This window comes from Lichtheimia ornata, assembly GCF_029851405.1.
Source record: "Lichtheimia ornata isolate CBS 291.66 chromosome Unknown scaffold00109, whole genome shotgun sequence".
NCBI lineage: Eukaryota > Fungi > Mucoromycota > Mucoromycetes > Mucorales > Lichtheimiaceae > Lichtheimia > Lichtheimia ornata.
In genome coordinates this window covers 18636-31127 of record NW_026695429.1, presented here as the reverse complement: position 1 = coordinate 31127, position 12492 = coordinate 18636, and the positions used below count along the sequence as shown (strand labels likewise).

Below are 12492 nucleotides of genomic sequence, written 5' to 3'. Positions count from 1 at the left end.
ATTGCCGGTTGTGGCTACGGAACGACGCTGTTGTTGGTATGATGAGGTGCTCCTTTTCGAGAAGAAGATAATGTTGTAGTAGTAGTAGTAGTAGTTTGGGGTGATGAAAGTCGTATTCGCAGCGGCGGTATCCTTTGTTCTTGCTTTTTGTCTCCATGTTGATGTTTTGATTTCTTGTTTGGTTGCTGCCAGCTATTCCAAAGGTATTCCAAACTTGTAAAAAAACGTTTAGCTACGTGCATCGTTTGACATAAAGGCACTACTAGAACTTACCAATCTTCTCCCTCATACTCTTCGACCACATCTTCTTTTGTAGGATCAACGTCTGGATCAAATCGATATCGATCGTCTATTGAAGAAACTGGAGCCTTGAATCTTGTCCGATCGATGAATATCCTTCCACCACGGCCGATACGTTTCCTGAATCTCGGTGCATGATCATTGTTGGGCGAAAATGAGTTGTAAAAATGGCATGGTAAATCCAATGGAAATGGTTGATAAGGACACTACAAATCATCAATCTTAGTACCAGCATGGGATAGCAACAAACAATGTCATCTTACCGAAGTGATATCCTCGAAACCAATATCCTCTTCTCTTTTACGAGCCAAGTCCTTTTCAATAGCCAATTGCAATAGCGACTTTCCATGGCTTGGGTCATCATCTCGAAGTCGGCTGAGAGGTATCTTGATAGTAGTACTCCCGCTACAAGTGCGTGTTGTTAGCCTTATTTCTTTCGTGGCTCTCCCCAACCCTAAAACTTACCTTGTATGTGATCCTCTTTTATGTCGTTTCTTTTTGTAAGCAGGTGTGAAAATGTCCTCCTCTTTGATACCCAACGCTGCTTGATATCCACGTAATTCGCATCGCTTGACAAAGACAGCATGCTCTTGGGAAAACCCTTCCTTGCGTAACTTCTCCCGACGTAACACCATCCCACAAAGATTCCTTGCCTTTTCCATTTCTCTGCGTAACTTGCGTAATCTCTCTGAAGCTTGTTGATCTGTGCGCCTTGTCTTTCGGGTCGATCGGGTGTCACGTCGCCGAAAGCAAACGTATGGATCGCTGTCACCTTTGCGTGTTGATTCCTCATAGCGCAGCTGTGGTATGATTGGCTTTCCACTTCGCTGAATACGACGTTCACGCCAATGAAGTAGGATGGTTTCCAAGGTAGGATGATCGGTGGAAAATGATTCTGGAAGCATCTTGATCAATTCTGGATAACTAGGGATTTGTGAAGGATCCTTTTTTGATATAAATGTATGTGAGATAACCTGGTCTATGATAAATTGTAACACCACCCTATCCATCACTCTCCCTTTCTCTCTCTCTCGCTCTCTTTGGTACACCATTACCTCGTCACGTAAGAATATAGATAGTGCTTACCAAATCCAGATGAGGCATTTGCATATTGACGAGATGCTCGATTTGATCCATCACTGATTCAAACTCATCTTCAGGTACAGTCGATTGTTGATTGAGTTGATCCAGGAACGTCATGTCATCTTCATCCATCACGTAATGGCACTTGAAAATATCGCTGTCGGTCGTGTTGAATCGAATCAAACGCTGTGGTGGATCGAAAGACTTTGTGTAAATGCGATGATACTCGGCCATGTCAATGGTGTGCGACGCGTCGGGTGTCGGGATGTAGCTGTTCATCTTTGCACCAGTCGTAACAGCTGCATGAGCTGCATTGATAGCTGCTTGAAGATCATGCTTGAAGACCCATATGAGACAAAGAGATCCCCTCATGCAGCATTATCATCATCATCCTTACCTCCTCTTCTTCTTCCTTTTCCACACCAGTCTCAATGACAGGCACAGAGCGATTTAACTTGATGGCTTCATCCAATAAATCGGACAGTTGGGATGCCTTGTATATAGGTAAACGTTGCTTGGGCGATAGCTTCTTGACGCGAAAACGCGAGACTAAGTGATTCGTCATGTCGCTACTATAGCTGCCGACATCCAATGCATAAACTGCTGCACGACCAATGGAAGCTCAATGGAGAGAGTGGGAGAGAACAAGGATGAACGATTGGCTGATTGGAAGAAGACGAGAAGGAAAAAAGCGCGTCAACAAGTTTTTCTCTGTTTGTGTAGTACGCCAACACACGAAGCGCGTGGAACGGATGTGTGTGTGTGTGTGTGTGTGTGTGTGTGTGTATACATTGCATATTGTAAAAAGAGTAGCAAAATTGCTTCCCACACTGGAGAAAGGAGGCTTTACTCAAAATGGTGCGAGTTGGCCAATGCACATCTAAACTCACCCCTTATCTCGCTTTCTTTCCCATTCATGCGTTGTCCATCCAAATGATATGGCTATGTCATCGCCATGCCATCTTTGTGAGAATAAAGATCACTGCTCATGGTTGCCTCTTTTTGATTCCAAAGCTTTCTTTGAGAGTGAAGATTACTTGCTTGCTGCTGGAGATTGTTCGCCCGTCTGATGGTTATAATGTCATTGGAGCTACCCTCTCGTAAAAGGTCTATGTGGATTGATGTCATCCCTATACAGAAGACCGAATGAATTGAGGATGTCACGTGAGCCGTCAATATAGCAAGGAACTCCCTCCTCTAATAAAAGCAATGACAATATGGAAGCCACTCTACTCAAAGATCGCTGTCGCTATGAACACGTGATAAAAGATCGGTATCTTACAAAAGTATACGACGATTTAATGTCCCATCGATAATGCTGGTCGGTGCGTACATAAGCAACAAGGTTGTGGATTAAAGGGTCTATCTATAACCCTAACAATGGAACATGCGTTATGGCCGAGTATGTGGGTTTTAAGGGTCATTGTCATAATGCCGCCGTTGTTTCATCCAAAGACGTGTTCTTTAAAGTTACGCATCCGTCAGGGATAGGAAAACCTACAATTCTGTAGTACCAGATCCACTTGCTTGGGCTGTGTATATTATTGTCAAACGCAACACACAAAAGAACTGGGGCATGGGTACACAGAAGAGCTTACACATCAAAATCAACCATGTGCGTCGTGCCACAACACCGACAAAAGGGCAAGCAATAGCCTGATTTAGTCAAAAGGAAATGCATGTTATTTCATGGCTATATTTCAATGACAATAAAAGGTTCATGTCTATACAAATGTTTTATAAATCATGGAATAGTATTCACATATGCAAACGAGTAGGGGGGTTGATGAGATAAAAATGAATGGATACAAAGATGAAAGATATAGTAGATGGGTAGTAAGTGAATATGTATTATCCGATGTACTTGTGTGTGTTTGCTGGGTTGTTTTATCGTCGAGAAGAAATAGAGTTTTCCGGGATCGAAGAGGTTGCACCAGTACTACTACTACCTGAAGAAATGCTAGATGATTTGGAGGATGATCCAGAACGTCGCATGGCAGGATCCATCCCTGCTCGACCATGTGCCATACGTCGTGCTGCTGCAGCTATATAGAGAGAGAAAAAGAGCCTATTAGTCATGATCGGAAAGTGACATTCGCCCATAAACAATATGATTATTACCATGGCGTGCCTTTGCAGCAGCTCTATCGAGTTTGCCAATGACCAAATCCAATTGCTTTAGCCACTCCTCTTGTTCTTCACGATTGTTGGCCCGCAATACATGTACAGTAGGTGCACCCATATAAGTGGTATTGAGGGTATCCACGCCATGGAATGAGGAAATGATCTCAATACAATGCTCTTGTCCACCCGCTTCCTCTTTTTCAAGTGCCCTGATTCGAGCCCGCTCGAGATTCAAATGACCCTTGTATTGAAGTACAGTGCGCTTCCCTTCTTGTTTTGGTCGGACAATGGCCAGCAAGTCTGAAAACAAAAAGTAGGTACGTTCCTCGCCCGTTGATCGAGAGTTGACTACCACGCGCGATAGTTGCCCTTGCAACATCAATCGTCGTTGTGCCTTGACACCAAAAGGAGCACCCACGAGTGCTTGATGAATCATTAAGACTTGATCAACATTATCTGCATCATCCACTCTTATAGTTTAGTTAGTACAATGATACACACACACATGAGCCTCACTTGTGTGCCATTTACTTACTTTGGTTTCAATTCTTCAGCCAAGTTGAGCACCATTTGCTTGCAAGAGCTCAAGCCCATATGATCAGGATGCATGGGTGTTGTCATGTCAGCCAATTTACTAATCAATTGAGCGTATCGGTTGATGCACCCTGCCGGGATTTGGAGAAGGGATAAAAGTGTTGCTCCCCGAAGTGATGGATCCTTGTGAGCTGACTATGCAAATTGTGTATGTGTATGTGTGTCAGTGAACATTGTTGTGTATGGTAACACCACCACCACCACTCACGTCAATAAACTTTTTGAATGGCTGATATCGAGTAAGACGTTCATAGGTTGTGACAGCCACATCGTAATTATCGAGATATGCATGGTAAACGCTCAAAGATGAAAACTAGGATGACTCATGTTAGGCTTAATTTAGACGATAATAGCGGGGGAAGTACGAGACTCCATTGCATGTTTCCAAAGGGGAATGAATACGCGCACTTACCCAACTGTGGAACACATCCGAGATGATTTGTGTAGGGCCCCAAATCTGTAATCTGCCAAAGAAAGAGAGAGAGAAAGAGACTATAGGTCAACCGGAGAAAAGGCAACAAGTCTACTATTCTTTTTTTTTACCTTTCCTCCAAGCTTGCTAAAATATCCCGCTGGGTCTGGATAATCTCATCAAGGTTGCCAAAGAGCCATCGAATCTCACGCTCTGTGCAAACCATTTTCTTCATACCGAGGAGCTTGAAGGATGACTGCTTGGCATCTTTGCGTAAAGGATTGAGAAAGACGTTCAATAGCAAGTTGAGTGATTCGATATAGGCACGTTCAGAAGCATATAATTGATGCACAATCTCTTCTCGATTACGATGCCCGAGTTCCTGATCTTTTTTAACCAAAAAGAAGAAAAGCTGTCAGTTGAGAGAAAGGAGGAGGAGGAGGAGGATGTTGATATACGCACCAATCAATCCATCGTCCACGTCGTCGTAATCGAGATTGTTGATAATATCGAATTGATCTTCGGAAATCGGATTCGTGTCGTATTGCTGATGGTGTTGATAAGCGTTGTTGTTGTTGACAGAGGTGGATGATGAGCGAGATATGCAAGTAGATGGTGGGTCGGATGACAATGACGTCAGGGTGGTCATGCCGCTTGGATAACGTGGGCTTGCAAATGTACTGCTTCCTCGACTAGAGACGCTACTCATGCTGACGACCCGTTGATGGTGATTGTTATTGTTGTTGGGTATATCACTTTGACGTTGTGTGGATGATGATGGCTTCCTTCTCGGTGGTAGGACTGTGTTGGTGCGTGCAACCAGATTGTTATCCGGATTCATGGTAAAAGCGGGCTGAGAAAGGAGAGGAGAGAGAGAGAGAGAAATAAAAGGGAAAAAGATACAAGCAATAACGCGGGAAGAAAAGGTTTTTGAGAAATGAAAGGAGTGGTGGTGCATGATGATTGATGACCCCAATCCAAAGTGGGTATTTTGGAGCGGAGCAATCCAAGCTCATTACCGCGTGGACGATCTTTCTTCTTTTGATCCGTTATCGGCTCACTGAACGAATATCCTCCTTGTCCATTGTTGTTGTTCCCCCTTTGACTTGGCATTTCCACATACTACAACGATCGATGATGTATAATAAGCTCAATGTCGTAGTAACCATGTGTCGTCCCATCTTCCTTCCTTCCTTGTTGGCTGATCAATACGCGGCGTTTCATGTTGGCTGGTTGTTGTTTCCCCCGCTTTATACTGGGTATACCTACCATTGCATCGGGTAAGCATATGTCCTTTCTTTTGTCTCCCCTACTCTTCCCACAACTACTTACAGTGACCAATGCCATTGACAATGTAGCTTCATGTCGCTGCTCCACTGCTCAAAATGCCAACGATTCTTCCATCGCATGTTCCAATACAAGAAAAAGGTGTGTGCTGTTGGGAAAAGAGGCAGCTTTTGGATTGCCCGCAAGAGTACGTGTGTCGAATAGCAAGAATAGGCCCACAGCAACCGAGGTTGAAAACAAGGTCATCATCATCTCCATATCAACGATCCGTAATCAAATTTCATCAAAGGTAAAGGTGAAAGGTCAAGGAGTGCCTGACTATGGTTTCATTGTAGGGCGGTGGTCATTATTCATTGGCCCTTTGTCCCCGTGACCTTCTTCATACGTACAATCAACATCCTTCTAGAAGAACTATAAGCTTTGATCCAAAACATGTATAATTTTCACTATGATAGTCGAAAACAGTAAAGTATGTTATAAAATGCTCTTTCTTTTTGTGCTTTGCATGTCACTTTTGAATTGCAAGAATCCCATGATAGTGATCCACTCAAATTACATCATCCGCATGGTCTACCACATGATGGTTGATGCATCGTGACCTCTTGTTCATTCTGCATCCACAATCATCTCATGTCATTTCCATCATGATCATCATCATCACCACCAATAAACAAACGACACAAGATTTTAGCTGAACTTGTCAATTAATGTTTGTGTCAACTGTCAAATCGGAAGCAGGAAAGCGTATTTGCTTTAGAGCCTACACGTGATACATGGGATGGGGGAATGGTGCACACTTTGCAATGTGAGCAGCTTGTGTGGCGCATCCAAGAGCACACATGACAAGTAATGTTACATAGAACAGCACCGAAGCATCCAAAAGAGAGATGGTGGTGCTTCATAAAACATGTCATCAGCAAGTGCAAGCAATAGCATCGTGATGATAGGACATTCTGGTCCATATATAAGCACTTTGCCACCCTTTTCTTTTACTCCCTTTCCTTCTCTTCTTCCCCTTCTTGCACTATACCGCATTGTTGTATCCAGGTATCTTATTCACCTTGCTATCATTCTCTTCTTGCTGGTATCTTGACAACATTATCAACATGTACCTTGCTGGCTGGCTATCGTTTTAGATGAGTGCGATGTCGTGTTCCGAATACAGCAGCACATCTACTACTACAGTAGTCCATCATCCGCGTCATAGGTCGTCATCATCGTCATCATCACCATCCACCACTTTGGTATCTTCCTCATCACCCACCACACTACCTGGTCACCATGGTGGTCGCATGCGTCGCACAAGCAATACCCTTCCATTGGGCTCGAATGACATGAAAATGCAATCCTCTCTTTCTCAACAGCTCTTGTTCAAGTTTCGGCAGAGCCGATCGGATAATCTACATCATCATCATCATCACCATCATCACTCATTTACAAGCAGCAACAACAACAATAACATGTCGTCATCGTCCTTACCCACGACCTCTTCACCATCGCGTTCATACTTTACTTGGCTCGTCTTTTTGGAAGAAAAATGGGTCCCTTTTGATGCTATCAACCAGACAAAGTTGGAACAAACCTTGACGTTGGGTGGTACATTTGTCGATGTGACCGATTCGCATTTCCCAAACGTTAAACGTGTCCGTGTTTTTCCCAAAAACAATTATCTCTCATATCTCGGTGTCAAATATCGATTGTCACGGATCATGCAACCCGATGCTTGGCTCGATCATGATGCGGAAAGAGAAGCAAGAGAAAGCACCAACATCGTAAACAACAACACCTCTCATTGATCGCCATTGGTGGGTTGATAGACACACGACAACCTACTTTTTTTTCATGCAGCAGTCTCTTTGGGCAACAACAGCTCTTCTTGGAATATCACACACAAAACGTATACGTATAATCTAGCAGGCTGTATCTTTATATACATAGGCTGACATAACCTCTACACCCACGTTTAGTCATTTGGGCATATAGATGCTATCTTCCATCTCATCACTACTCCTATTACAATTTGCTTGGATGATGTTTCTGGAAACCAACAACCAAGAATAAAAATATTTGCAAACAAAAAAGCAGCAGCTCTATCCTGTACAAAGAATAGGCGGAGAACCTGTGTGCATCAAGATGTGTGGACGATCAAAACAAGCATAAATGGAAAAAGAACTTTTGGTGATACTTTACCCGACCAGCAGCACGTGGGCACCTAGTACAATTATCACACAAAGAGAGAGGGAGGAAGGATTATTGGTTTCGGAAGCAGCCCAAGGGTATTTGCTCACTGACGGCAATATACCGCTTTTGCTCATCCACATAGCATGTGGTCTTTGGTATGTGCTATTGCCTCTACCCGCTCATCAGCTGATATTCTCAGCTGTTTTCTCTCATTTTCATCCCTTTTTGACAGATGATTCATCTTTTTCCCTTGCACATCCTATTACGGTAGCAATGCACATGGTTCGGCGTACCCGGTCCTTGCCCGATGTATTCTCCTCTAACATACATTATCACCCATAGCGACAAACGACCTTCATCGCCGCCAGTCTACCATCTGCCATTCTTCCTAAAAAGTAACATCTGGGTCAGCAACTCGCTCATCTCAGCAAAAGTGGTATTGGAATGCAATCGCCGTCATCATTGAACGAATTTTTTGTTATAGTAAGGGATCTTCATTTTCATCATTGTGCAAGCCCTAGATATAGAAGATTCAAATGATAATAAACTAAGCGACACCTGAATTAAGCAACTAGTGGACCGAATTGGTAACTAGGTCGATTAACGCAATCTACGTCGTACAAAAAGCACATGGCTAATGGCCCGCTAGTCCTTTTCCTTCTTTTGTGATAAGATCAAAAGGTGATAGAGTCAACGAGCGTGAACGACCCACATGTTGGGAAAAGCAGAATCACAAATCGTCAAAGGGATGTTATGCTCCAACTAGGAAAGCTCCAATGCATCATCACATGCAGCAAACGTCATAGTGCATTCAGTGGCATCACTCTTTATGTTCCTTTTGTTCTGGATCGAGATCGAATTCTCGGGCCAAGTTGCCTCTGCATGCGCACACATGTTAATACACACATCATCAAACAAGGAGATTCGATCATCTATGACGTTTGTGAATATCACAAAGGAGAATTCAAAAGGGGCTGTCGGGATGATGCTATGCCGTTGCCATGCGTGTGCTGGTGGTTGCTATGCGACGTGCTGGTTGCTGATCAACCTCGTTGTATGGCAACGAGCATTTGTGCATTGAGCACAGACCTTTTTTGCTGTAACTCTTTAGTGTCGTTTTATTCTTTGTTTTCCCGCAATGGGTCTCTAGAGCCCATCTACAATGAAAAAGATTATGCACGACAATAAGCTATTACTCGTATAGGTGATAATGCGAAGCTTACATAAGGTACCTGGGACTTGGGTTGATCGAAAAACAAGATATTTGCTTTTCGGGATAAGAAAAAGAAACGGGGAAGGGAGGTCTGGTCATTAACTGACGGCCAACTCAGATCTTATGGAGGCATGTGCAAGTCAAATTGCACCAAGTTCCACAGCATGAAATCAAGACGACGTAAGCTTAGGATGGTAAAGCAATTCGGGCGCAAGGTGCACATGCATACAACTGCACCTAGATTATACAACAATGAAGAATGGGTGTGTGTGCGTGTGTAATGATACACGCATGCTGGACCCCAATGTAATTCTTTGTTTTCATGTGCTAATTGGGACATTGCTCCCATGATTATGGAAGGTATCGAATGCTTATTACTGATTCTGGTTGGAAAAAAAGAACAATAACATGGTCGTACAGGGATTTATTACGAACAACAACAAGCCATAACGTGCGGGAAAGTTGAGATTTTGTGGCTGTACAATCGTTAGTTTTGGATGTGCGTTGCTGCAAAATCGCCGGGTGTGACCGAGACAATGTTTTTTTGAGGATAATGCAATTATAGTCTTGACCGGGAAGTACCGCCGTTTCGCGTGGCAACGCTGAAAATGTTTGTTGCACGCGAGTTTGAGCAACATCCACATCTGCGGATGGATGAGCGACACTAAAATCCAGAGCAATGTCCGTGGACGCATTGCAAATTTCCTCAAAAGTCGACTGACTTGACAATATGCTTTCGACACGAAACAATTGTGCTATAACCATCATTGAAAAAAAAATCTTTGACAAGGTAACGTAACGACTCGTCATATCCACCTTCCTCCTCAATAGCCGTTTTGCAGATGTTCCATCTCCTTTCCCTTGACCCCTTGCATGCCCTTAACCGCATCATCACCCCTCTTTTTTGTAGCTCCTCATCAACAATCCCTAAAAAGATGAATCGGGAAGAGAGATGAGTTTTCCACCCATTTTGCTACCTGTCTAAACTAGGCAGGGAGTCAGCATGGACAAAGAAAATGTTGTACAATAGAGGCTATACTGCAAGTTACTTATGCGGCAACCAACCCCAATATATTTGGTAACCAGCTAATCAGCTTGATCAATAATGGTCCCTGTGAATACTCACGGCTCATATCAAACCAAAAGCCATATACATGCCTCTACCGATTTAAAGGAACCTTGGGTATGGAAGGGTGTTGAATATGATACGCATCAAAAACAATGTACCAATTATCCGGTTGCAGCTATCAGCGACTATATGACATTATGTCGGGTCACAAAAAAAGTAAAGAAAGAGGCAAAGATTAAAATAGACAAAGCATATGTGCATCATCAGCATGCTGCTTTCCGTATAAAAAGGACGAACAATTGCTTTCCATTTCTACTTTGCTACGGCCTTCCACTCTGTTTCAACCACCACTTTTTCTTTTTCCTTCTTTTCATCTATTGTTTTCCTGATCTCTTTAAGATCAATATGCAGTTCCACGCCCAACAAAACGATTACAACCAATTTGCTGCTGCTGCTGCTGCTGCCGCTTATACACCCAACATTTACTACGAGCAACAGCAAGCAATGATGCCTCCCCACGATGCACTTTTGTACGATTTGCACGATACCTATGCTCAACACCTCCCATCTTCAGATCAAATGATTATTCCCCCACCCAGCTCTACTACCACAACAACAACCATGATCCCAAGAGCTGGTGCATCCGCCTCCAACACATCCAGCAGCAACAATCGAAAGCGCCCGAAGCGTAAACAAGTCAAGAATGCGTGTGGTAAGTTTTATCAACTCTTTACCCCCCACACAACCCCCTTTCTTTTTTCTTCGATTTCCATTTTTTTGTCTCTGGCCCCCACGTTTTGCATCTGTACACTCGGCTCTTGGCCTTTTATGGATAAACAGCTCCGCTCATTTTCATTGTATAACCATCATAGTCAACTGTCAAAAGGCGTGCAAAAAGTGTGACGATGGTCGTCCTTGCCAGCGGTGTATCAAGCTGGGTCTTACTGCCACGTGCACCAACTCGCCTCGTAAAGAACGCAAGAAGGGAGTTAAGCGTGGTCCCTACAAGAAACGTCAACAACAACAACAACAGCAACAACAACAGCGACGTTCATCAGGTAAGCATGACATGGAATACTCTTTTACCAAAAACAATCCAACCAACACGTTGCTATCATCATTAGCCACCACCAGTAACGTTGCCAACAAGAAAGCTGTTGCCGAACAAACGACATGGGATGATGCCAACTTGGCAGCATTGTCATACAACAATGGACCCGCTGATAATATCGTTTATCCCCAACGTATTATTACTCCACCTTTGACGCAACAAGAATCACCCGTGACAAGCTCACCTTTGTCAGCTGATGCTGGTTATGGCTATGCTACTACCACAACAGCTGTCGAATGTGATGGTTCATGCTCATCATCGTCACCTTTATCTCCCAACTTCCCTATCAACGCTTGGGATGATCCACTTTTCGGTTTGGTGCCTACCGAAATGGCTGAGCCTATTATGGTGCAAGATTTGGCTTCTGTTCCACCCGCTATCACACCGCAGTATCCTCCAGCCTTTGATGATGGTGTAGCCGCAGCTTCGCATGACATGATGACCAAGACGCAGCAATACTATTATCCTGTTGTTGAGGAACCAGCCATGTGCACATCGTGTATTCCACAGCAGCAGTCGTTCGACATGGCCTATAATGGCAACCACTATCATCATATGTACAATCAACAAAACTACATGCAGCAGCAGCAGCAGCAACAACAACAACAACCACACAACGGCTACTGGCAAACTTTTCTTACCAACGCCTAATCCTGCATCCCATCACTCACAATGAACGCGCATCACACCGAGACACACACAAATGTCCCTATCATGTTTCATAATTATCATCATCAACATCATCATCGTTCGCCCTTTTTCTCAATCACGACGACTCTACATCCATTTTATGCATACTGACACCCCCCATGATCTTTCCTTTTTTTCATTATTTGCTTCTTTTGTTATTGCTGTACATAACATTCTGGCGCGCCATACCTTTTACGCATCATTTCTTTTTCATTTCATTATGCATCTACTCTTCACCAACCACACACACACACACATCCTTTAGAACATCCACCTCAAAAAAGAGAAAATTATCATGTACAACTTGCCACCCCCTAATTCCTCTCATTCTTCAAAACACCCTATGTATATCATGCACCCCATCCTTCTTCATCCAACCAAAACAAAGCAATGTAGTAGAATAGCCAAATTCAGCTAGACAAATCTAT

The 12492-nt window shown here is 43.5% G+C and overlaps 4 protein-coding genes across 4 annotated transcripts; 2 read left to right on the top strand and 2 right to left on the bottom strand.

Moving 5' to 3' along the window:
* Window positions 1–14: 14 nt before the first annotated feature.
* Window positions 15–1948, bottom strand: O0I10_012045 (uncharacterized protein; the record flags this gene model as incomplete). The annotated part of the gene is made up of 6 exons (XM_058491992.1): window positions 15–213; window positions 274–506; window positions 564–705; window positions 766–1244; window positions 1387–1719; window positions 1781–1948. The coding sequence occupies 6 exons, from the start codon at window positions 1946–1948 to the stop codon at window positions 15–17; spliced, it is 1554 nt and encodes a 517-aa protein (XP_058337233.1).
* Window positions 1949–3270: 1322 nt separating this feature from the next.
* O0I10_012044 (uncharacterized protein) lies at window positions 3271–5354 on the bottom strand (the record flags this gene model as incomplete). Its single annotated transcript, XM_058491991.1, has 7 exons — window positions 3271–3428; window positions 3505–3977; window positions 4043–4236; window positions 4310–4414; window positions 4514–4565; window positions 4645–4900; window positions 4976–5354. 7 exons carry the CDS (start codon window positions 5352–5354, stop codon window positions 3271–3273), a joined length of 1617 nt encoding a protein of 538 aa, XP_058337232.1.
* Window positions 5355–6936: 1582 nt separating this feature from the next.
* On the top strand, window positions 6937–7596 carry O0I10_012043 (uncharacterized protein; the record flags this gene model as incomplete). Its single annotated transcript, XM_058491990.1, has 1 exon — window positions 6937–7596. The coding sequence occupies one exon, from the start codon at window positions 6937–6939 to the stop codon at window positions 7594–7596; it is 660 nt and encodes a 219-aa protein (XP_058337231.1).
* A 3072-nt stretch (window positions 7597–10668) lies between these two features.
* O0I10_012042 (uncharacterized protein) lies at window positions 10669–12025 on the top strand (the record flags this gene model as incomplete). The annotated part of the gene is made up of 2 exons (XM_058491989.1): window positions 10669–10975; window positions 11136–12025. 2 exons carry the CDS (start codon window positions 10669–10671, stop codon window positions 12023–12025), a joined length of 1197 nt encoding a protein of 398 aa, XP_058337230.1.
* Between the last annotated feature and the right edge of the window lie 467 nt (window positions 12026–12492).